The 26,319-nt window shown below is 39.8% G+C and overlaps 1 protein-coding gene across 3 annotated transcripts; it reads right to left on the bottom strand.

Annotated features, from left to right (window-relative positions):
- Nucleotides 1-1,036: 1,036 nt before the first annotated feature.
- LOC101161796 (protein phosphatase 1 regulatory subunit 1A) lies at nucleotides 1,037-25,193 on the bottom strand. 3 transcript variants are annotated; one of them, XM_023954883.2, is made up of 8 exons: nucleotides 25,058-25,189; nucleotides 24,767-24,858; nucleotides 17,749-17,809; nucleotides 4,360-4,397; nucleotides 4,204-4,267; nucleotides 3,796-3,978; nucleotides 2,817-2,945; nucleotides 1,037-1,633 (listed from the first exon to the last, which is right to left on the bottom strand). In XM_023954883.2, exons 2-8 carry the CDS (start codon nucleotides 24,845-24,847, stop codon nucleotides 1,557-1,559), a joined length of 633 nt encoding a protein of 210 aa, XP_023810651.1. In that variant the 5' UTR covers nucleotides 24,848-24,858; nucleotides 25,058-25,189; the 3' UTR covers nucleotides 1,037-1,556. The 3 variants fall into 3 exon arrangements, with proteins under 3 accessions (XP_023810651.1, XP_078803216.1, XP_011473162.1); XM_078947090.1 differs by having other exon boundaries at nucleotides 24,767-25,193; XM_011474860.4 differs by having other exon boundaries at nucleotides 4,360-4,391; nucleotides 24,767-25,158.
- Nucleotides 25,194-26,319: the final 1,126 nt, after the last annotated feature.

The following is a 26,319-nucleotide window of genomic DNA, read 5'->3' as shown; positions in this document are numbered from 1 at the left end:
GCAAGTATTCACCAAAATGCAAATAAATGAAAGTAAATATAAGCATTAATTACTCGGTGGATAAATTAAAACTTCACCTCCTGTGTCAATGCCTGTTTTTAATCATATGTGATAAAAAAATCACAGTTATCTGACACAAAGTGGGTGTTCATTGTAAAAGTAGCTGCTAGGTACTACAGATACATGTGCTAAATTGAATATTTAACTTAATTTTGACTTTTTTAGGCCAAACTGCATGCAGATGTCTAAAACAATGGTGGACAAAATGTATGGTCAATATATTGAACTGTAAGCTGTCTGTCAGTTCTGTTTGACTGAATTACCGTATTTTTCAGAGTGTGAGTTGCGCAGGCGTAGAAGGCGCAGGCGTAAAATGTATTCATAAATTAAACGGTCCTGTCCCGTGTTGGAGAAGCTACCGTCAAATCTTTAGCCCCAGTTCTACATGGACTTCATTTCTCATTTACAATGCACAAAAGATACTGATGATGTTGAGAGATCCTTTTTTATTATTGTGAAGAGCTCTACAAAAACATCCACTTCTCCATGTCTGGATTTAAATTTTTTTTAACCCTTGTGATATCTTAGATGACCCCACCCTTACATTGACGTGTTCTCCCTACCATGACAAAGGTGGATAAAGGTGGAAAGATTTCATGTAATCCATGAACACCAGTGAAGATCAAAAATCATTGAAGAAACAAAGGTTCAGCGCACTGTCTAGTGGGTCTAGATGACCCAACTCCCAATGTTAAAGTGCCAAGGATAGCTCAAGGGTTAATGCGATCTTAACCTTCTACTGCAGGAGTTGCGTTGGAATGACGGGTCTGTCAGCGGTCGTTCTGTGTCTCTGCAACCCAGTTTGATGACTTGCTGCATTAGTCAGACGAAGGAAAATTTAACCAAGAATTGAAATGTCTTGATACAAATAAGGAGGAGATCGATCAGAGTTGTTTGTGGGAAAATAATGATTATATGAGCCTATTATGTTTAGAAAAAATGGCACCCCAGGCCAAACTATGCCAAAAAATGCTACTTATATGCTGAAAAATACGGTAATAATTAGGAATTTGAATAGGTCTATAGAATGAGAGTTGATTGACAACTTTGCCCCAGTTTTTTAAGGTACAAATAAAATTTTATTGCCTGAAGATAATAAAAAAAATAAAAATGGTTGCACTGTTCAAACATAAGAATCGCATACGAAGTAGTTTGACTGCAGTAATGATAGAGATGGGACAGTAAGCATGTCTTTTATAGAAGTTTGTTATTATGGACAACAAAATACTCCATTCCTGGTTCCTGCACGTAAGGCTAGCATCTGATTAGGGGAGGAAAGGTCACAACAAACAAACTTAGGAACTTTCCCCTCATTCAGAATTCCCCCCCCCCAAAAAAATACTTGCTGTTAAAGTGGAAACTAAGGCCTGACTGTAGAGGAATAAAGATGCCCTGACATTTCTATCAAGTGTATCTGCAGACACAATCTTTAGTCAGCGTTTAGTTGGACTGACGGCGCAGACTGTGAACATCATCCTGCCGCTCAGAGCTCTGCTCTATTTGTCTTTCTCCAGGCTGTAAGTCTTTGACGTTTCTGACGACTGGCTCGCACTGGCTGCTCCTGCTTTGGTGTCTGAAACCACAGAGAGGGGAGTATAGACACCATAAAAATTGATTACTTCAATTGGATTTAATGGGCACAGCAAATGTTTGTAGTAGCAATTTTCACTCCTTCTTATTGTTTCTCTGCACTGGTTTTCAAAGAGAGTTAATGTACATATTGTGGCGTCCCTTTCCAGCACTGAGACGCTCTGTTTTTGGGTTCTTTATTTCGTGGTTACTGTAGGCTGTAACCAACGCTGTACAGCTTGCCCAACAACTTTTATCAGCAACCAAACAAAGCAAAACAAAAAACACTTCCCCAACATCTTAATTCCCTCTTTCTTGCACCAGCCCTCCCAAATTCCTTTATTTGGCAATAGCTGAACCCAATCAGTGCAAACCCCCAACAACAGGTTGAGTGACAGAACCGAGGGCCAACCAGCGTCTCTGCCTGGTGTGTTCACTGAACTCCGGAACTTATAATGTTAGCAAGATCCAAACAGTTAACCAGCCCAACTCAGTCCACTACACTAAATGTCCACATTGTGGCAGTTGTCACAACATTTCTACAGTTATTAGCCCCATTTAACCATTGCTTTTATTTTAGTTAAAGGCATTTCTGAAACCTCTTTCTAATCAGCATGATCCATGGTCCATGTTTCCTGCCTTGTGGTGGATTATCATTCCAATAGGGGCAGTAGAAGGGCTTTTCATGTTCAGCTCAAAATTGATACTTCCATGAAGTCTCAAAAACACTATCGGTGGGAAAAGTTTAGCAAATTTTCAAAACTTCTGTATTCATTTTTTAAATGACTACTTGTTGTATTGAAAGAATGCAAAATTAGTTGATAGTTAATTCTTTTTGATACAGTTTCACCATGTTAAAAATGCAAATATCAAATCTGAGACTGTGGGTAATTAAGGTTGTTTTTTTCTGAACCCTCATGTCAATATTTTTACATCTTAAGTTAACATTTTTTGGGAGCACAAACTTATTAAATTATTAAAAAAATTAAATCACCAATCTTTTTTTTGGGGTGGGGGGGTGGGGGTGGGGGGGTCATGAAAAGGTTTAAACACATTTAAATTCCACAGAAATGTCTGTCAATTCTTTGATGTAGTGGGGTTCACAGAGTAAAGTGATGTTTTTCTCAACACTTCTTTTTGGGGTGAAGGCTGTGATGAGAGGGCAACATTCTGAGTTTTCATTGTACCTTTTTGTGTGCTCTTTTGATTTGGTGAGCGATCAGGTACATTGGCAACATCGGAACATTCTTGATTCTCTCTTGGAAGGGGGCACTTGAGTCCAGCGGCCTCGTCTAATAAACTCTCCCTTGAGAACTCTGTAAGGGGGACAGGCACAAACAGAAGATAAACTGGAGGAGAGTCACTGATAAAACTGACAAGCTCAAAACAAAGCAGCAAAGTTCCTCTGCCAACAACCGAGTAAGAAAAAAAAACGAAACAGGGGACCTGCAGCTTGACGTCAATCAATCCCACATGACATTTGGAAGCTGAGCTTTTTGTATTCTTCAAAGCATGTTTAAAAACTGATTTCTGAGTGGGGTCATGCTCCACAGGACGGGTGTTAATGGTCATTGATTTCTTTCCTCTCAGCTTCCTCTGTGCCCTTTCATCTGGACGTAGAGCTTCATTTGTAGCTCTAGTGGTGAACAGTCTAATAAGAGCATGGCAACCTTGCAGTCTTGAAGAACCGTTTTTTAAATCTTTAAAACAAAAAATACTCAATTGATGAATTAATAATAAACACTTAAGTTATGGACATTAACCAAGCTTTCTATTAAATGTTGGGCAGGTTCAGCAAAACCCTAATATCAAATTGTTTGATTTACTAAAAAAGGATGAAATCAGATGTACCAACATGCTTATTTAAAGGAGCATCATTTAAAACATTTCAAAAATAATCAAGATGAAAATTCAGTTAAAAATATTGAATTTGAACTTTGATACAAATCCACTTTTTTGGTCTTAATAAAATATGTTTTAGATATTTTGACTCTTTAATTGAAAGAAATTATTTAAGAGTGTTTGCACCATTATTTTTTTTAATCCTTTAGTAAAGTGTTTTTAGTAAAACGTTATTTTTGATTTATTCATTCTTAATGTTGATAGGTTTGTTTTACAGAAAAAGGAGCAATCTCAGTTGAAATCCCTGTAAGTCTCCAAGCATACCCTCCATTTGGCAGCGCAGTTTTTCAAAGGCCTCGGCGGTGGCCTCATCATCATCTGGGAGCTCTTCTCCGGTGGGAACGGAGTCGGGGCTCGGTCTATCTGACAAGCAGCTCTCCGAGGAGCATTCATCCCCTGCTCCCTGCTGCTGCCTGTACAAGTGGTGCTCTACCAGGAACTGCAGTTCTGCGGAGACACAGCAGTCACAAGTGTTGGTGGAAATTCAGCAAGAAATGCAACACATAAGTTTTAGCTCAAGCACCACTCCTGGAAATAAAAAAAAGAATCATTTTGCATTCACTCGTCGAGGCTTTAGTTATCAGAATTTTTTTTTCATTTAAGGACAGTTTGGACATTTTTGTTTAGGGTGACACACCATTACAAATTTTGTGACAGAAAATAAAGCTCTACCTTTCATTGTAGGCGTTCCTTTTTGTCCTTTTCGCCGTTGTCGAGGAGAGTTCAACAACGCTGCCTGGAAAAAAAAACACTTCATATCAGCTAAGGATGAAAAAAGGTTGTATATCTGCCTATGAGCTACAGTAAGCATGAAGCAGATTATAGTACCTTATACAACTGGTTTGGGAGTCGGTCTTCATCTATTTCTGGGACGAAGCAAACAATCGATTAGTGGCCAAACATAGTAAAATTAAAAGGGGAAAAATATAATACATGCCAAACTGCCCATGAAAGACCCATAAACATTATTCGTGTGTTCTGTAGCTCAGTAAATCTTTGTCAGTGATGCACTGCTGTGCATCCAAACGTTGCAGACCAGAGTGGACAAAAACTGATGGTTATTTGACACTTGCAAGAGTTTGCTCCACTTCTGCGGCACAACTCAATTTCCCATCACTCAGTTAAACAACTCAACAAATTCATGTGTTATTTAGAAAAGTTGAAGCTCATGAGGACTTCATTTTTTTTAATGTTATCTGGATGTTTAAAATTTTCTTTAAAAGGTCTTCTAATTAACCGTCCTAGAAATAAGTAAAAGCTTCTTACCTCACTGGTATATTATCTTAAAAATTATTATTAAAAATATTATCTTAAAATTGGGGAGACTTCTGTCACAGCAAAACCCAAGGGGTTTTATGTTTGGTGCAGTTCAAGCTCAAAAGTCAGAAGAGCTTGAGTCATTTTTGACACAACCAATGTTTGTTTTATTATTTTTATTAGATGTTGATTTTCACAAAGCAAAAATGCAGCAAAATTCTTAGGACAGTGAGGTTATTTTAGGGCAAAAAAGTACTTCTACATCTTTTCACTTAAAGGAACTGGTTTGAGTGAAATGAGAGAATTTTTTTTCCTCCACAAAGAAGGCAAAGGCCAACATCATATGAATTATGAAGCTCAACTGAGCGTCCCTGGATGAAAGCAAGCCCAGTAGAAAAGTCAATATGTGAAATATGAGCCTGCTGTCTCAGTATCAGAGGACAAAAATAGAAAAAAAAATCTGTTAACTGGCATGTGGTCAATCCGTTCACTAACATCAATGGTGAGGATCTGAAAAACTCATCCAAATTAGCCCATTTTAGCTTTGGAACTTTTTCTAGGACACCACCGAGTTGCTTGGCAACATATGCATCCCAAGGCAGTGCAAAAACAGTGTATGTAAGTGGGAGTGCATGTGTGAATATTATTCTTAGTTTAACAATATGCAGTTTGAAATTTTTGTGATACACTTTGTTCCTTAAACTCTCTTTTCTCTGGGCACCAAGTACTATTTTTCAACCTCGAAAATCACAACACTTTACTTTTATGAGTATACATCTTTAATCTGATATTAGACAGACTGTGTCTTGTTGTTGGCTTTGAAATGGCATTGTGGACTTCCTAAATTCAATCTTAACTGAGCCGGCCATCAACTTCTGTATTTGTCTGAATAATGTATGCAATTTCCCTGTTCTGCTTGTTTTTGTCCGTGTTTTCCATCATGAAAGTTCCCTCAACCTTCAGGTTTAAAATGTTGCGCAATCGTTTGCTGCTTCATAACACAAGAACTGCGTCACCATCTTCCCAAAGGACTGAATGATTACATAATCTCTCAAAACTGCTGATTTCAACCCAATAGCTGAACAAGGAAAGGCAGAAATGGTGGGTGGTTTACTCTGTAGACTTTTTGCTTGATTTTGTCTTTCTCACTCATTTGAGAAAGAAATTCAACTTTCTTGAAATAGAATATACAAAGTGCCCCTTTATTTATTCATATACTAAATTCACCATCATTTAAGAAGACAGGATCCCTAAACAACACTTATCCTCTTTACAAAAGAACAGCTTTTGATAGCATGGACAACAAGATAGCATGGACCTAAATCATGGATTACTCATACTGACCTACGTTTCACTGCAAACTCTTTGTCAGTTTACAAAATCAAATTAAAAAATAGACTGTTAGCTTACTACTAATTATTCTGTGTGAATTGTTTATTTTTTGGCATTTAAATTTGTCTGTCTTTTTTCTTTACTTCATTGTCTTTTGCTCATCTGGGGGTGGTCTCAACATCAGCCCTAATGGGTTCTTCCACCTCCCTGCACGTTTTGCTGTTCTTTTCAATGTAAATATTCAAGTTTCTCTTTTGTTTTATTGACTTATGCTATGATCATTTGCATGTGCTCAATAAATAAATAAAAACAAAAAACAAAAGTGATTTAAAGACTATAGATTAATGTAATGCAATGTAAATATTTGAACTCTTACAAAAATAGGTTGAAATCTAAGAAAAAAAATCTAATTGTCAACTTTATGCTCTAGGAAATGTAAATCCTAATGTATATTAGGTCCTAGATTTAACATTTTCCATTTAAAATATTAAATTTTATACACATATAGATAGTAGATTTCAAATTAGCTGATAATTGCAATTTAAACTAATAATTCGGATCCAAAAAATAAGAATTACATTAAAATGTAGTTTAACATTTAGATGTAACACATACCATTAAATTTTTTGATTAACGTTTAGACATAATAATTTTGGAATTTTTTCATTGTATAGACTTAAAATTAACTTGTAGATTTCATATTGTAGTTTTGCTGATGAGATTGTGTATTCTAGATTTAGATTTAACATTCAGATGAAACACAACACTTCATACTACAATTAGCTTTTAAATGCTACATTATAGATAAAAAACTATAACAGTCGTGCTTGTATTCAGTCATAAATGAGATATAATGTGGGCAAAATTGATTGAACTCGTTTTCGGACCATAAGACGCTGCAGCCAAAAAAAGCATAATAAACAAGAAAAAAAATCACATCTGAGTTGCACCTGTCTTTAAAGGCCATGTCACTAAGCCACTACGTACATTTTGGGCATATTGCATTAATGGAAATTGTTCATGGCCTTCTGCAGAGAATTATTGCAAAAGTGATGTTTACAGGCAGATTTATTCATATTTCTAATCATAATAAAATACATGTTTATTAGATAAAGTAGTGTAATTATGAAACCATTGAATGTAAAGCTTAAACTCTTATTTTGTGAAATGTTTGAGATGCCTGTGTGGTGATAATTAGATTGCGGTTATAAATTTTACTGACGTGAGCGCTTATCCTGCAGTAGACTTGACTGAAGAACCCCATTCAGTCAGGAAACAGCCCATCTGTGTTGCACGGTGAGAGGAAACTCCAATGACAAAAGGTCCTGCTTGGCAACAGTGAGTCCTGCACTCGGCTGACTGACACAAAAAGAGATGAGAGCAAGTCTGCTTGATCTGTGGCCCGTCTGTATTGTTGCTAAGAGGAAATAAACATGGAGAAGATGCCTTTTTCAGAACCATATAAAAAAGGGGGGGGGGGGGGGGGTCTGTCGGTTTGAGAGGGAGAGTCCTTTTTGTCTGCATTTATGCTGAAGTAGCACTAAATGCCCTTCTGATGCAAATATGATCCTATTTCAGCAGAAAAGGATGAAAGCAGAAATAAAAACTGTCAGAGTGGAAATAGAAAGCTAACATTATACCATCAAACTGTGGGGCTCTACAGAGACAATTAATGAGACCTGTACTTCCAACAGATGAATTAAAACTGTGTTTGTTATGCTTGTACCACTGTTCTCATGTGGCTTAATTAGGAATAAAAATAAGTCCTTGATGAAGGAGCTCTGTGTGAAAAGGCCTGTGGGTAGGTCAGTCATGTCACCCTGGCCCCACAGTTGTGTTGGAAAATAATTCAAATTCTCCCATTTCACTGCTTCTTTGTATAAATTATCACAAACATTTTTTGCTTTCAGTCTGCTAGTTTTCCTGTTCACTCTAATTCTTAAAGTGTGAATTATTGAGGACAAAACAAGAATGTTATAGATTTTTTTTTATTACAAGAGATAAAATTGTTTGAATGCAAAAACAACATATTTACAGATGCCTGGAAATTCATAACCGTGTTATGATTCTGAATTTTGATTGCTGTCGTCTAACACTAATATCTCAGCAATATGAAAACACTTCAGTCTGTGGCCTTCAACTTAAAACTTTTAAGTTTGTGAGTTAGCTGAAAACAACGTAAAATAGCAAGACTCATAGATGGACATAAATTCCAGAATAAATACTAATGCCCCAGCTTTCAAGACAGACAAGAGGATTAAACGTAAAAGGACGTGTCACACACCTGAATGTAAAAGAAGGTAGAAATCTTATTGAATAGTCAAATGGAAAGGGTTAAAGATCCAGCAAAAATATGAGGATTAAAATAACAGTGACAGTTAATTATTTAAGTTTTTGAAATTGTTAAGGTGAGCGGTAGGACCCCAAAGCAGAATCTGACTCCGAGGGCAGTTAAACAGTTTTTATTCCTCACAGGACAAGGAACAGAATTGGACAGGCAGCAGAATCAGGGAGCTAAACTGGAAAACCACAGATATGTAGAGCAATGGAAAAGTGATAATCCGGCATGGAGAAGCAACAGGCTCAGGCATTTAAAGACCTTGATGAGATGAGGATCAGGTGTGCCATGTAGGGAGGCACCAGGGAAAAAGTCAGCCACGCCCACCTGGTCACACTGATCACAACAGTGCCCCCCCCTCAAGGGACGCCACCCGGCGGCCGACCAGGCCTGTCGGGATGACGGGCATAGAAGTCATCAAAGAGAGCAGGGGACAGGATAAAGGAGCGGGGAACCCAGGAACGCTCCTCCGGGCCATAACCCTCCCAGTCCACGAGATACTGCAGACCGCGACCCCGTCGCCGGACATCCAGAAGGCAGCGAACAGGAAACGCCGGATGATCATCCACGACCAGGGCGGGAGGAGGGGGCTCGGCCGGAGGGCTGAGAACACTGCAGGAGACAGGCTTCAGGAGAGACACATGGAAGGAAGGGTGGATGTGCATTGAGGCAGGCAACTTAAGACGGACCACCGAGGGGTTGATGACCCGGTCGATCTCAAAAGGGCCAATGAACCTCGGAGACAACTTCGTGGACTCGCACTGCAGGGGAATGTCTCGTGTGGAAAGCCAAACCTTCTGACCCGGTTTGTAGTCCGGGGCTGGGACCCTGCGGCGGTCCGCCAGAGCACGGTTCCGAGAGGCAGTGCGGGAGAGGGCTGCCCGGGTCTCGTGCCAAACACGACGGGCCCTGCGGAGATGGACCTGGACAGAAGGGACGGCCACGGCTCTTTCCTGAGAGGGGAAGAGGGGAGGCTGATAGCCATTGGACGCCATGAATGGAGAGAGACCTGTTGCGGAGGAGACCAAGGAATTGTGTGAATACTCAATCCAGGGAAGATGAGTTGACCACGAAGCAGGATGAGTAGCTGCCACACAGCGCAAAGCCGCCTCCAGGTCCTGGTTAGCCCGCTCAGTCTGGCCATTGGTTTGGGGGTGGTATCCAGAGGACAGGCTAGCTGTGGCCCCAATGGCCCGACAGAAAGCGTTCCACACCCTGGAGGTGAACTGGGGGCCTCGGTCTGACACAATGTCCTGGGGCAGACCATGCAAACGGAATACATGCTGGACCAGGAGGTTGGCTGTCTCGAGGGCAGAAGGGAGCTTGCGAAGTGGCACAAAATGGACGGACTTTGAAAAACGGTCGACGATTGTCAAGACTGCTGTGTTACCTTCAGAAGGTGGAAGGCCAGTGATGAAATCCACAGCTATGTGGGACCAGGGTCGATGAGGAACTGGGAGTGGTCGCAGAAGACCTGCTGGTGCTCGGTGAGAAGCCTTACCACGGGCACAGACAGAGCAAGCCTGGACAAACTCCCGTGTGTCCGCAGATATGGAGGGCCACCAGAACCGCTGTTTAAGCAACGTCAAAGTCCGGTGTATTCCAGGATGGCAAGCCACCTTGGAGTTGTGGCCCCACTGCAGCACAGAGGAACGAGCAGACGGGGGAACAAACAGAAGACCTGTGGGACATTCAGGTGGAGAGGGAAGGTCCTTCAGAGCTCTCTCAACCTCACGCTCCACCTCCCAGATGGCAGCACCGACAACACAGGAGTGAGGTAGGATTGTGTCCTGAGTAGTATCACAGGAGGCTGGCAGCTCGAATTGCCTGGACAGGGCATCAGGCTTTAGGTTGCGGGACCCTGGGCGGTAAGTGAGGGTGAAATTGAAGCGTCCCAGAAAAAGGGACCACCGAGCTTGACGGGGATTCAGTCTGCGGGCAGAACGGAGGTACGACAAGTTCTTATGATCTGTCCATACCAGGAAAGGTTGAGATGTTCCTTCCAGCCAGTGGCGCCATTCCTTCAAGGCCAGCACAACTGCCAACAGCTCACGATTCCCCACGTCATAATTCCTCTCCGCAGGAGACAGCTGTCGGGAGAAGAAAGCGCAGGGGTGCATCTTCCGATCTGAGGATGAACGCTGAGAGAGCACCGCCCCAACTCCAGATTCTGAGGCGTCCACTTCCACCATGAACTGAGCTGTAGGATCAGGATGAGACAGTACAGGAGCAGAACAAAAAAGATTTTTCAACTTAATAAAGGCTGCCTCAGCTCCTGAGGACCAGGAGAAGGGTTCTCGTACAGAGGTCAGCTTGGTCAAGGGAGAAGCCACAGAGCTGTAGTTTCTGATGAACCTCCGATAAAAGTTGGCAAACCCCAAAAACCTTTGGAGTTGCTTCCTGGTTGTGGGTGTAGGCCACCCTTCTACAGCTTTGATCTTGGCAGGATCTGGCTTGAGTTGGCCCTTCTCAATCACAAACCCAAGAAAACTGACACTGGAGGCATGAAAGTCACATTTCTCACCTTTAGCATAGAGCCTGTTTGCTAACAGCCTCTGTAACACAAGCCTGACATGTTGAACGTGCTCATCAAGAGTCCGTGAAAAAATCAGAATATCATCAAGATAAACAAACACAAATCTATTCAACATGTCACGCAGAACGTCATTGATGAGACATTGAAAAACAGCTGGAGCGTTAGTCAGTCCAAACGGCATCACTAAATACTCAAAATGTCCCAGAGGAGTATTGAAGGCCGTCTTCCACTCATCACCCTCCTTTATTCTCACTAAATGGTAAGCGTTTCGGAGGTCGAGCTTGGTGAAGATGGTTGCAGTCTGGAGGGAGCTGAAAGCAGAGTCCATGAGTGGGAGAGGATACTTGTTTTTGACTGTTATATTGTTTAGACCTGTGTAATCAATACATGGGCGAAGGGACCCATCCTTCTTATCAACAAAGAAAAATCCCGCTCCAACAGGGGAAGAGGATGGACGGATGAGTCCAGCAGCCAAACTCTCAGTTATATATGTCTCCATCGCGTCCCTCTCAGGCTTGGAGAGGTTGTACAGTTTACTGGAGGGTAGAGAAGCACCAGGTAACAACTCAATCTCACAGTCATAGGGTCGATGAGGGGGCAGAGAGGAAGCACGGTCCTTAGAAAAAACTTCCCTGAGGTCATGATAATCCGATGGTACACAAGAAAGGTCAATAAGTTTAGGAGGCTCAGGAGAGGTGGAAACAGGTGGTACAGCAGCATGTAAACAGTGAGAGTGGCAAAAAAGACTCCAATTAACTATGGATTGAGAAGACCAGTCTATGTGTGGATTATGGAGTGAAAGCCAGGGCAGACCCAACACCAGCAGAGAGGATGGAGATGAAATGATGTTAAAACTAATCAGTTCTCTGTGGTTGCCAGAAACCAGCAGGGACACAGGACGTGTTCGGTGAGTGACACAGGATAACAGTCTACCATCCAGAGCAAACACTTTTTTAGGGTTTGGTAGAAGTTCAGTGGGGATGTTGGATTGGGACACAAACTGAGAGTCAATAAAATTGTCATCTGCACCGGAATCCATTAAAGCCTGGATCTGTAATGTTGTGGTGTCATATGAGATCGTACCTTGAAGATGGATGCGTCTGGAGGAGGGATCCACAGGGGTTCGGCTCACCAGTGCCCCTCCTGAGCCTGATGAGCCCGGTCTTTTGGCCGTACGGGGCAGTTGGGCCGGAAATGGCCAGACTGGCCGCAGTAGAGGCAGAGCCGCTGGTAGATGCGGCGCTGACGTTCCTCAGGTGTGAGAGTCATCCTGCCGAGCTGCATAGGCTCCTCGCTGCAGCGCGGCGTGCTCTGTTCCTGGGGAGGCGTGGTCGCGGAGTCCCGCTGAGTTGCAGGTGGAGGGAACACCGGCAGATGAAGGGGCGTGACCGGCAAGGAGCTGGCGGGACGAGAGGGTCGAGCTGCTCTTTCCCTGCGTCTCTCCCGAAGGCGGTTATCCAGCCTTATGGAGAGGGAAATTAACTCCTCTAGGTTGGAAGTTTCGTCACGAGCAGCTAGTTCGTCTTTGATCTCCTCTCTAAGACCCCGGTAAAATATTCCGGTGAGGGCCTTTTCATCCCAGCCACACTCCGCAGCGGAGATGCGGAAGTCAATGGAGTACTCCGAAACTGAAGCGGGACCTTGGCGTAAGGAGAGCAGGCGATTTCCAGTCTTTTTCCTGGAGAGGATGATCAAAAACTTTGAGCATTTCTGCCGTGAATAAAGCCAAAGAGTCGCAGTGGGGAGAATTACTGCCGGCTAATGCAACAGCCCAGGCAGAGGCTTTGCCTGACAGTAAGCTCATGATGAACGCCACTTTGGATCTTTCAGAGGAATAAGTGAGAGGTTGCTGATCGAACACGAGTCTACAGTGATGGATAAATGATTTGCATAGACCTATCTCTCCGGAGTACCTGCTGGGAGTGGGGATGAAGGGCTCACGGGGAGATGATGCAAGAACGTGAGGAGCAAGTGACGGGGCTGGATCCGATACTGCGGCTTGAACTGGATCCGGGGATCTTCCTGAGGTGAGTTGAGACGAGACCTCCTCCAGGCGACCGCCGAGACGATTTATTCCGGTGGAAAGATGTTGAAGGGTGTTCATGATTTCCTGGAGAGCTTGATCATGCCGTCCAACAAGGGCCCCTTGGGACGAAAGGGCATGTTTAACCTCTTCAAACGCTGCGGGGTCCATATTTTGGCCGGATTATTCTGTTAAGGTGAGCGGTAGGACCCCAAAGCAGAATCTGACTCCGAGGGCAGTTAAACAGTTTTTATTCCTCACAGGACAAGGAACAGAATTGGACAGGCAGCAGAATCAGGGAGCTAAACTGGAAAACCACAGATATGTAGAGCAATGGAAAAGTGATAATCCGGCATGGAGAAGCAACAGGCTCAGGCATTTAAAGACCTTGATGAGATGAGGATCAGGTGTGCCATGTAGGGAGGCACCAGGGAAAAAGTCAGCCACGCCCACCTGGTCACACTGATCACAACAGAAATGGGTCAAAAGATATCCAACACACTGCAAAAAAACATATAACTACATCAGAGGGATAAACTCCTTTTCTTTGCCTGAAGGTTTAGGAGGAAAAAAAGATCTGACAGAAGTTAAGAGGCAAGTGAAACATAAAAACAGAAACAAAACAATAAATACTATCAGTTGAAGAAAGAGATAAAAATGCAGGAAAAAAGTAGGAGAATTCCATAAAAAAACAACCCAAACTGTCTCCAAACTTAAACCTGGTATCAATGCAGTTATTGGGAAAATTGAATTTTATAAGATAATTTGCTCTGATTTTTGCAGTTTTTTTCATATATTTGACATTGTAACACTCCCTGAAAGATTTTCAAGAAAAAAAGTGTTCCAGACTTAACATCCTGCATTGGTTGAATAAGATGAACAAAAAGGAAATTTTTATAGAGGGGCGGCCAAAAAAAAAATAACTCTTTGCTGAAAATGATTTTCCCATGCATCCTATATTTTATGTGTGGGTATTTATTGTGTGTTTTTGGAAAAACTCACTAATGAAACGAGAGTCTGCAGGAAAAAGACAAAAAATATTCAGGATGCCAAGATCAGCAAGGTATGCTGAGAATGTAATAATAAAAATAAGTCCTTTCCTATTTTGCCTCCTCATGTCTAAACGATACCTTGGAAAACAAAAGTTTTTTTATGATGTGCTGCATCTATAGACGTAAGTATGTTTAACTGTTTTTTGTTGTTGTCTTCGTATAATTTCTTTTTTATGTCTTGATTTACTAAGCAAGATATGTGCTTATCAGGAGTCTTTTCTCCGTCTCCTCAGGATTAAGTGGAGACACTAAACCTTTCAAAGATTTAGAGGCATTCAAAGACAAAAATTCTAATTTAGTGTCTAATTCAGCCCTGTGTTTGCATTTCTGCTCTCTTTGTTCCTCAGCTGTGCTTTTGGAGTTCACAGTGCGCAGGGCAGAGCAATCTGCTTTACATTTAATAATGAAGGGCTCTTCAGATGTGTGGCACACCATTACTGCACCAGCAAAGCTCCTCTCCCTCATCATCATGTGTTTTCAGCCCCATCCCCCTCCTCTTTGACAGTTTTCTCTCGCATGCACACACACACCCTCACATTAGTAGCACAACATCCTACTCAAATTCAGCATCTGTCTCTTTGGTCTCAGTTACTCTTCCAAAGTAGCCCTTAATTAAATTGTGACTTTTATTCACAATCCCTAATCTTGTTTTTTTTTTTTTTTTTTTTATAATTTGTAATAATTATAATTTGGCATTGACGTTTAAGAATTAGTGGTTATAAATGCCCAGGATCTTTCATAGTTTTGTTTTTAAGAATCTCTAACCAAAAAAAGTCAGACTCTAAAATTAAATCTGAATATACTGATCTCTTTAAAAGGTGTAAAATCAGGTTTATGGAGAAAGCTACATCTGTTGTAAACGACTCGGGGCGTCCCCTGTGACCTAAATTTAAGCTCCTGCTTTCAGGTTGCAACAAAAATATGCTAAGATGCAGAAAACAACAGCCTCAAGAATGTTTCCCATCTGTGTTTTCTTTGACAGTTTTAATTTATAATCCTAAAAAAATACTTATTAATAACAACACGGAAAAAAAACAACAACATGTAAGACAAAACAAACAAAAAAAAATCCCATAAGCAGTAAATACTTCACATGTAGCTATGAAGATACAGCAGAAATAAACACAACTGACACAACTAGGCTAACATAACAAACACTGCTGCAGACTCCCCTGGATAAACTTGCATCCATTGACAGTAAATGAGAACTGGACTGAGCAACTCCTCCCCCCTTGCGTTGCAAATTACCCGCTGGTCCCAAAAATCCCATATACTTCTATAGAGAAATGAACAGCTATTCTCGCTCCATTTTACATTTATTAACGTGTTCTTGCTCATCCTAATTTTTGATGATATTTTTGCTGTAGTGCAAGTTATTTAAGTTATAAATTGACCAAATTGGCCTCAATAAAAGTAGCGTTTAATTGACAATCACTTCTGAAATGCTAACCCATGATTGGAGAGAGTGGTTGCCATAGAAATGTACACTCAGACCAACAACGACCAACCAACATCTGGTTCCAACATGGCGACGGACATATCGCGGAAAAATGGCGACTGAATTGACTTCATTTGGTTGGAGCTGGAGCCAAGCCATTTACTGTCGGTGATATAACATGCAATCGGTCCAGTCATTTATTATACAGCCAATGTTTGCATCACTTCCAGAATAATACTTTTGTCACAAATTATAATAACAGAAAAAAGGTTGTATCAAACAAATTATGTCTTGAATGCTAAGGTGAAGACAAAGTCTCCGTTTTAGTGTAAGTTTTTTTCCCCTGTTTGATGTCTTTTCTGGTGTTTTCTCTCCCTAATGCTACACTGAAACTGTGAACAGACACCTGGTGTATGGAGTTCCCTGGACAAGCAGGAAAGGGTGCTCGAAGCGGTGCAACTCTAGCAAATCTTGCTTCAGGCTTTTACTTTCACGTTTCTATTCCGATATATGAAAGACCTGGTGTCAAATAATTTTTGCAGTGCACAAACCACGATTATTCATTTCTCCTCCCTGATCAATTTTCAAACGGTTTACACTTTAAAAGGGAGACCATCCATATATCACTATCAAATCCTTGGCCCCGAATGAAAGTTTGACCTGGTTTAACTTTCAAAACGCGTTCAATGTTTTGTACACAGAGCCCAAAAAACAAAACGGTTGTAGACACTGGCATAGCTCTGGCAAGCGTTTACATAGACTTTTCATTGAAAGGTGACACTTGAATAAATGTCACAGAGGGCGGTGTGAACGTAGCTTCAAAGTGCTCTATCTTCGTTTTTTTGTGATTTAAAATTTTTTTTTTTTGCAAATTGGTAAAATGATTTATTTAATTTCCAAACAACATCAATGTGAAACTGGGTTTTGCATTATTACATACCAAATGGAAGAAGTTGCATTTGTTATGCATTGAATTACTGTGCTGTACTGTTCTGTAAAAATGCCTGGATGAATTCAATTAAAATAATATTTTTTAGAACAGAAATAACACTGATGCATCCCACAAACCTTTGGAGTGAGGATGACTCATCCTAAAATATAATATTGCACGGTGCAACCATCTGTAATGTGTGCTGTGCCACAGGAAGCATGCTTGGATGCTCTTCCTTACGTTAATGTATTTTTATTTTAGCTGTGAGCCACTTTAGACTTTTCTCCCGGAGTATCTGTTCGTCACATGCATTCAAGTTTGACTGGATGAAAAATTTAAAATTAACTAATTCAAAACTATATTGAAGTCTTATGAAAAAATACCAAGTAATTTACAGAAACCAAGCAAATCACTGGAAAAAAAACAACACAAATTAGATCTGGGACCATCTCTGTGCTTTTCAAGATACACAAAACCCAAAGCCAAAGCTCTCAAAAGTGCAAATTTCTGTGCTTGATGTGCGCAGTGACGCAACTCATAATCATTCCCTATAAACAGAGTTTCTTTCTGTCTTTTCCCTCTGGATGGAAATGATTTCCTCTCCTGCAACTTCCCTGCTGATCATGTCTTGATTCTGCAGAAACTGACTTTATACACAAACCCTAACACAAGTGGAGCATTGCAGGGAGGGAAGCTGATGTGACTCATGCATCAGGAGAACTCCTGGGTCTACTGTTGTTTGATCGTGAGAGATCTCCAGAGAGGGTGCATGGATGTTTTTGTTTCTGTGAGAGTTAACTGCTGGAATATTAATTTGGTTTGTACAAGAGCTGAAATGAATCATTGCAGTAAAAGTAAAGGTGAATCATCCTGCAGAGTTTGGATTGTTTGGGCTTTGCTTTCATGCAACAGATCTCTTGTTATTAAAGGCTAAAATTTACTTGCTTGCTATGAATCTAAGACTTTATTGTTGTTTCAGCCTGTTGTAAAAAAAAAAAAAGAAAAAACAAACAAAGGAAAGCGTTGCAGTTTAAATTTAGTCTAAATGACAGTTTGGATATTCTCTCACTGAGTGCTTGTCATTAGGAATTTGCAGTGACAAACTCCAGACAATGGTATCAAAGAATTCACATGAACAAAGAAAACTGCTGAAAAAATTACTTATGAGGAGGGAAAAAAACATCAAAAAGTTCCCAAAAGACAGAATATCTTAAAATAGAAAATAAAGATCTTAACCAAATCTCAAAAACCGCTGAAAATCTTTGGTCTTATAATATAGTTCCTGAACCTTTCTAAGCTTAATGCCTCACCTGGTGATGACTGATCACTCGATGCCACTAGAGTGGCAGGCGTAGGTCTGCGTCTTCTGATCTGCAAAAAAAAAAAGTGTGCTTTACCCATGACGAAAAAAAAAGGCACAAATAAATGCAAGAGAGATGGTGATACACAAAGGGCAGGAAAGCAGGTCAAACGTGTACATTTTCAAGAAGACTTATGGCAAAGCAAAAGACATACTGTATTTTGAAGTTTAAAGCTTTTCAAAACAAAAATTTTGAAGATTCATGTTTTTGCATTAGTTTCCACAGTTTAATGACATTTTACAAAGACCATCTTTTCCACACACACATGCAACGAGAACCCTAGGACGCTTAGATCGGTGTGGCACATTTTGATAGAAAACAGGTTTTGTGTGATAAACTTTCATTACAGCTGAGTTGGACGAAAGCAGATATATCTCCCACTTGTTACCTCTTTCAGAACTCAGGAGAATGGAGTTTGGCAGCTGATTCAAAACTTCAAAAATTGAACAATTGTATTTATTTTGACTAAACTTAAACATTAGATTGCCAGAAATGTTTGTCAGCCTTAAAGTCCCACTCTGATCATCTTTTGATCTATTTTAAAAGCTTTCCCAGTGGTTTTAAAATCCCGATTATGTAATTTTAGCCAAAATCAAAAACCCTGTGTCGTCGGACATAGTTTCTGCAGAGCAGCATTAGTTCATTGGAAAATTTGCCTCTGACTTGTGGGCTGCTGGCTATATAAACCCCCCCACCCTTTTCTCTACCTGTTATAGAGCAGAACATGCAGCTTGTGCCTCGCCCAGCGTGTTTTCTCCATCACTAGTAAGCTCATTTTCAAACTGCATGTTTCCATCTGCTCCTGATTTCTTAATGTATGTCCTCTATTATCAGAAAAATGCCACAAGAGCATGTTAAAACACCAAACACTCAATTTTCATTGGAGTGGGTCTGTTACACGTGTTGTAATTTCCTAACTTGATTTCCTGGTAAAAACTTGAGCTACTTTTTTTGAATTGTTAATATTTTAATAAATTGCTTCCAGCCTAAAGCAGCAAAAAGGATTAAAGCTGCATCTGTGAGTAAAACATTTAAAATAGATTGTTATGTGCATGCACAATAAAAAGGTAAGATTTCTTTTTTCTGTTCAAGTTGTGGTGTTTGTGTACACAAGAGGTAAAAATGATGGTGCTGCTCTGCCTCACACCTCAACGTATACTAAAGATAAAACTATTGCCCTGTGGCTGACTGGCCAGCTGAGTAATGCTGAAAGTCTTGCCAGCTTCACTCCCCAATGGATCTTTTCTGACAAAGCACTTACAAAGCAGTGAAAGCTGAACTTAAATAGTCAAAAATCATACTGTGGTGTGACAGTAGACTATTATTAAGACAAAAACAACGTCCCTTTTTTTTACAAGATGGTATATTTTGTAACTTTATTATTATATAAATGTTATTGTTATTATGGGTAAAAAGAAAAAAATACAGGAGTCATAACTAACTGACTTTAGTCATTTCAAATGTAAATCTGACTCATGCTTTTTTTTATCATATGTTGGTTCTGCTAAACTAATTAGCAGACACAGATATACTAATGAGTTGCTTTTTGCAGACTAAAAAATGTCAAGACTGTAACTGATTAGCAGATGGACACTCTCACAAATCTTGCTCCAGGCTTTTTCTTTCACATCTCTATTCTGATAAATGAAACTTGACTTGGTGTCATAGAAATCCATCCCAGGCACTAACCACAATTATTAATGTCTCCTCTATGAAAATTTTTCCAGCAGTTGGCACTTCCATGAATTAAAAGGGACGCAATCCATACGTCACCACCAGAGCTGAGTCCCTGATTGGTCAAAGTTTGACCTGTTTAAACTTTCAATTCACATTACACTGCTGTATGATTTTTCCATAGAGCCCAAGAGCCCTCTTAAAAATGTGCCCAGCTACGCATGAACGCAAGACTTTTGAACGCTGAAGCCCGAAATACATGTTCCACTTTTCATTGGAAGTGGACGCTTGAGGGCGATGTTAATGTAGCTTTGGCCTTTCGGCTGCTACCTACAGAAGTTTCCACAGCAAATCACCTGCCTCCTTTTAACCCTGCATTTCCATCACTTACACCGGCTTCCCTCATGTCCTTCTTTACTACATCCACGGACCTCCTCTTCAGTTATCTGGGTCGCTCCAACCTTGGCCTCTTTTATCAACTTAATCACTGTTCCTCCTCTCCATGTGTCCTAATCATCTCAATATGCTTCCCTGCATTCATCTTCAAAACATCTTACATGAGCTGCCCTTCTGCTAAATGCCACAATGGCCTTAAATACAATACAGATGTCTGTGCTGGTTTGCTGCAGTCGCTCTGTGTCTTTCCAATCAGAAAAAGGTTTTCTTGTCCTTGAATGCACCACAGTGGGGTACAGGAGAGGTGTGAGTGAGAAATGGCACTAACAAGCAGCCGGAGGTTGTGACTTGTGTCAATATAAGACTGAGAATTGCTGAACTCATCCTGAAACACTTGTCAGCTACTCACAATTGCCTCCCTGTAAAAACACAACCCTTTCCCTTTACCCCTGTCTGAGATATCTTTTTTTTTTTTTGGTTCTCTGTGCTCATGGTCAGATTTTCTGAATAAAAAAATCTTTTTCAGATATTTATAAAAAGTACTGACTGAAAAAGCTGGGGATGCTTAAATCGAGCACTGCGCCCAAAGACCATGAAGGGGACAAGATTAAATTTCTCAAGCCTTGTTTGCAAACACCCACAAGCAGTACAATATGTAGTGTTCATGCAGATGCATTTTTCATCCTGCAGGCAACTCACAGAGACTTCTAATTTGGTTATTAGTACAAAAAGATGAAAGAAGGTCTGTTCTCTCTGTATGTAGTTAAAAATATAGTTTGGGAGGGGGAAAAAATCATAAAAACTACCCCTGTGGTCCTGATCAAATATCACAGCAGCTTCTCTCACAATTCTCACAAGTCAGTTTTTTAGTTGAATTCTGTTGGATTTGTTCTTTGTTTTTGGCATTATAACTGTCTTTTCTCAAGTCAGTGTTTACTAACTTAATTTTGTTGCCGAAAAATAAAAATCTGCTCATATCAAATTGAAAAACTGCCCTTTTAAAATAATCTTTTTAGGTTTTATAAGTAAAAAAAAAAAAACACACAACAAAAGAGGTGATAAAAGTTTTCCACAATTCTACATATTATGCAAGATTTGCAAATTAAGTCAGTATAACAGCAAATAAATATACATTTCTTAAGCCGAGTTTGAAAAAATATAAATGCATTAAATATTCTTAAAGAGTATTTTTTCTGTGTTTCATCCTGACGTTTGTTTTTAAAGTCCAGTAAGTTAAAGCACAATGAACTGCAGTGCTGCATAAGTGATTTAAATCAGAGTCATTGTTTTTCTTTTAACCTGACAGGAGAGAAAACCCTCTGATCCACTGCTTGCAAAACTTGCAGTGTTTAATGCATCCCATTCAATTGAACATGCTGCTTTCAACCCACGGTCTGTTTAGAATGCAGTTCCGTCACTTCACATGACAGACAACAACAACAGCCTTCAGGACTGATGGGTGGGCAGCACATGCCTGATATTCTTGCTGCGTGGGTCAAATTCCCTCAACTGGAAAATGTAGGGTTGAACAAGTCTGTAGTGTCTTTACTCTATGAATTTACTTGTGAAATCCACCACGTTTAGGCAAAGAAAGTTGACGTTTTATTTCACTCAGATGAAAATCATGTTTTTGGTGTTTTGAACAGGTTCTTGCAACATTTCTTTCATGATGGAATACATAATTAAAGAAAATTAAGATTAAAACTGCATTTATGAGTACCGGTATCTCTTTATTCAAACAGTTGTGAAACAGGAGCAGACAAAAAAGGTTCCATTCTGATGCATCCACTTGCAGACAAATAGATCCATGTACGTCTTTTTTTTCCTTGTCTAAGCTGGTGTCTGGCTCAAAACTGAACGGCGGGATAGCTTCAATATTGCCCACCATTATTGTTGCACTGGTAATGTTTGGTTAGGGTTGTGAGGGGCTGTGAACTAGCGGGAGAGAGCGTAAACAAATGGATGACAGGAATCGGGGGTGGGTTTACTCCACGCCAACAGTCCTGCTCACAACTCAGAGGTGAATTTCTGATGACCTGCAAAAAAAATATGTCCTAGAAAACGACACAAGTTTTTTGATTTTGACTAAAAACAGCTTCATTATAATAAAAAGACTACAGGGAACACTTTTACGATAGATCAACAGATGATTGGAGTGGGACTTTAAACACTTGCACACAGTCAACCTTTGTTTTTTCTCCAACACATGGATAGCTGAAATGATTCTTGGGAAAAGTTGTACTCTGGTGCGATTTGCTTAATTTTCTGCAGTGGCTTTTCTAACAGGCGCATCAATGCTTTTATTTAGGTTGTATTTGCAGCCTCTTCCTCACCTTTTAACAATGCTTTGTCTTTTTCACCGTCCTTATTGTCTTTCCTCCTTTGACTCAGAGAGTGTGCTGACGTTGACTTAATAAAAACCACAACCTTCAATTTATTGCCTTGGTGTTGGGGTGAAGTGTCCCCTGTTAGCCAATCACAGGTCCTATACAAACAATCAAAACATATAGCTTATAGGCTTTATTTTAGAAGAAAAATAAGATGATTTGGAAGAAGAAGAAGATCAGCTGTTAAGAAGTGTGTAGTGAAGGTTTTATTAAACTTTGCTATCTTGGGATCAGACATTTTTCTAAATAAACGTAGAGAAAGTACATCAGCTCCCTGACAACCAGAAGCAAACAGAACAGGCAGAGGGATATTGTCTGCAAAGCTCACATTTCCAAACCATAGCATGGAGAACCAAGATTTACAAAGCCTGTTTATGACAACCAACCAAACAGCATCATTGCAAATGTTGTGAATAAATGCCAGAATCTATTGTGGTTCATTCACAGAAGTTATTCTCAGTAATTGAGTGAAGTTCCATTTTTAAATTACTTTGTTGTGACTTATTTTAATGTGTTTTCACATAAAATACTGTAAACCTCCATTGATAAAAGAATTTTTTTTATCAATTTTATAAAAGAAAATAAATTTTCTCACTTTATCCATTATTTTTCTGAATTTCTAAGAAAAAATGGCTTTGTCTCAGATTTTGTCTCAGTTCTTGTCTCGGCTCCAAAGTCAAGGCAGAGCTAACATGATCTGCCCCACTTTCCAACGTTATAGTGGAAGTAAATTACAGATCTGTTGACACATATTGGAAAAGACATGGAGCCCCACATGGTTCAGGGGGCCGGGTTTATTAGGATGCTGAAAGAAATCAATGAAGTGTGAATGACCAAGCTGCAGACATTTTCCAAAGCTAACGTTTGCCTTTTGTTGTTGCTGCACAGATGCTCTTGAGTTAAATAAAACACGTACGAAGACTGACTGTGCAGTTTTGGCTTAAAATACTGGAAGCAAATAATGTCATTGAAATTAAAACTAAATGTAAGTTTGCTTTGGGTAAAAGCACAACATTGTACCTCAATTTTCAAAAAAAGGTATATAGAGGCCTAAAAAAATATTTTTTTACTCTACCACATTCTTGATAATTCAATGTTTACTTAAATGTGTTTGGTTAGTTTTGCAAAATTGCTGTGGATTATAATTATTTTCCCAGCCCAAACTGGGCATAAACCAGATTTAAAATAAAGGTAGTCTTCACCTCACATGTACATGCATTCAATAGCTTGTCAGTGTCCAATGACATCATGCATTCATATCTGCTATTTTAAATAAACCTGAGGGGTAATTTTATCTTAAAGGGAACCATAAATTAAAGAAAAAAGTCTTACTAATGTTGCTGCTCAGCTTGCAGAAACCAACACTCTCACATCCAGTAATAATTTAACCTGAACAATTTTCCTCCACTCAATGTCTTTTTCCTAATACACTCTTTAAAAGCAGGACAGTCAAGATGAAGATTTCTGGAGTGCTCTCAAATAGCTGATTTCTTGCTTTCAAAGGCAGTTTTCATAAATGTAATGCCTGCAATTTAGACAGGAGGTGTCTCTTTCGTCCATTTGATTCATCAATGAAACAGTTGTAAAACGAGTCAAAGTCACTTTCCTACAATGAAATCAATCAATAAATCAACAAATAAAAACTGCTCCAATCGCTGCTGCTTGTGTTAAAAACTCACAATTGTGTTCATTTTCAAACAAAAAATCATTTACCCAACTGAAACACTTTACGTAAAAACATCACAAAATCCCAAACACCATGAGCTGACTGCAAGCATTCAATAGACAACAGCTGAAAGAGACAAAGGAAGAAAATGATGAAACAGAAGAGAAAGACTCCAAAATCCGTGCTTAAATCCTCGTTTTCAGGACTCATTTATTATGAATGACCCATTCTGTTTGTGTTGTATTAATAAAACAAAAAAATAGGACACATCTTCACACTGTATTCTCCACAGGTACAACTACAACGTCCAGGTTTTCCATCCCGTAGTTTTTTTTTTTTTTTGCTTTGACGTCATAAATGTTCTAAAATATAGAACATTTAAACATCTGTCTCTATTTAACTAGAAATCCAAAGGCTCCTAAGCTAAAGCCATCTGGTTTATTAAACTTCAGTTGCAGCTCAGAGTTTAGTTATCTCTACGGGGAACAGATGCAAATCAACTGTAGCATCGTTTTTATCACGACTGAGGTATCCCACAATTTTAGGATCCTCCACAATGGTCACTTTAATTTTAGTCTGCCCTCAAGAGAGCTGCATTCACAACATCCAGATGGATGCTGAAAATGGGATTTTGCTCGAAGGTATGCCAAAGCATCTCATACACTCTTTTTATTTTCATTTTGACTTGTAGTACGGATCTTTTTTGATGAAATGATCACAAAGGTGTACTCATTTCTTGATTTCCTTCTCGTTTATCCCTTTCCCAAATATGACTGTTACACAAATGAAGAGTTAATTCATTTGAGCTTCCACATTTCTTCCTCTTGTTTCCCCTCCTCCTTACTTGTTCAGCTGCCTCTGGGTCCAGGTGAGTGTCCAGTAGGGGGACGGTGAACTGTATCTTCCTCGGGCTCCCAGTTTCCATGGTGGCAGTGTCTGTCACAGGAGAGTACAGGCGAAAAAGGAGACCAAGGCAATGCAAAAGATAAGGGAGTCTGTTCTAAAGACAGGGAAGGTGGCTGCAGAAATAAATAAGTGGTTTCCAGGTATGTCCAAGAAAAAAGCAATTCCTTGATGCTCTGTATTGACTTTTTAAAATTTTATCACTATATCTATCACACCTATTTGGAATCACCTTGCTTTTTCTATCCTATCCTCAGCAGCTGCCGGTGTGTGTATCCCAGCTTCTCTTCTGTATTCCCTCTCTGCCACTCCAAGCTCGCAGAGCTCACGCAAGGGCATTCTGAGCCAGGGAAACCTCTCCTTTACTCCCATTCGCTGAGCTAGACTCTCTTTTACGCAAAGACCCTCCCTCGCTTTAGCTTTCTCTGACTGCATTGGCTGTGTGAGCTCAAGGCTGGTCTGCAGCTGCTCCCACACAGATGGCAGAGAGAGGATGACACAGATGTACTCTCTCCATCCCTACAGAAATGCTTCAGAGCATCCTTCTTTATTTGCTTTAAGTGGATTGCTAAGTTCTCCAACACACATATGCCTAAAGGTTTACAGTTACTTTATGTGCATGTTTTTTTTTAGATCCGCTGAAGATTTTTAACTGGTTGAGTGAAACCAAAGCCTCAAATGTTTTTTTGAAAACAACATATTTCTTGCATTTCTCCCTTTAACCTGAATCTTTTATGTGCATCTATTTCTTAAATAGTTTTAAATATCGCTAAACTTTGTTAATGCAACTATCATATAGTTAAAGTGGCAAACAGGTACATGTCTGAAATGAAAAACTATGAAAGGATTGTCTGTGTTGAGTAAATCTCTGGATGACCTTTTCCTCCCTCATCCTTCCTGGTCTGCACAGTCTTTATTGATCCAATCTTGGTGTGAGGGTCCCCACATCACCCGTCTGCTGGGTCCTGATACCTGACACCAACCCAGGAGCATATGGTGTCACAGCTCTGCAAAGCCTGCTGCTTAAAAAAAAAAAATTGGTGGACGGGGATTTAAAAATTACTGAGCTTGATTAGTTTTAATCCTGTGGAATTGTGCTCAAAATGTTACGATTGTGTTTGTATGGCTTTAATGGACATACAACATGTGAATATAAAGAGTGAAAACATATCCAACAACCTATTATTATTATTATTATTATTATTATTATTATTATTATTATTATTATTATTATTATTATTATTATTATTATTATCAGCTAAAACATCAGCAATCAACAAAACATTTTTTTTCTTTATGGGTGTCAAATTCTCCAGTTTTTTTTATCCTTTTGTTGCACAAAAAGGCATGGAGCAGAAAAAGTACACCCACAACCTATTAGATACTAATCATACTCCTCATATGAGTATGTACAGTACTGTGTGTGGAACAAGAATGTGAAGACAGCTCCTTTCTACAGGAATTGTTTTGGTTTCCTGACTAAAATAATTCAGT

This window comes from Oryzias latipes, chromosome 5 (genome assembly GCF_053564925.1).
Source record: "Oryzias latipes strain Hd-rR chromosome 5, Olatipes_Hd-rR_3.1".
In the NCBI taxonomy this organism is placed as follows: Eukaryota; Metazoa; Chordata; class Actinopteri; order Beloniformes; family Adrianichthyidae; genus Oryzias; species Oryzias latipes.
This window is presented reverse-complemented; position numbering and strand designations above follow the sequence as displayed.

Bases quoted from the DNA above. Each gene is read 5' to 3' on its own strand.
- LOC101161796 (XM_078947090.1), bottom strand. From the start codon at position 24,847: ATGGAAACTGGGAGCCCGAGGAAGATACAGTTCACCGTCCCCCTACTG. The intron at 17,810-24,766 runs GTAAGGAGGAGG...TTTTTTTTGCAG, and splicing joins ACCCAGAGGCAGCTGAACAA to ATCAGAAGACGCAGACCTAC. The intron at 1,634-2,816 runs GTACAATGAAAA...CTGTGGTTTCAG, and splicing joins TCAAAAGAGCACACAAAAAG to ACACCAAAGCAGGAGCAGCC.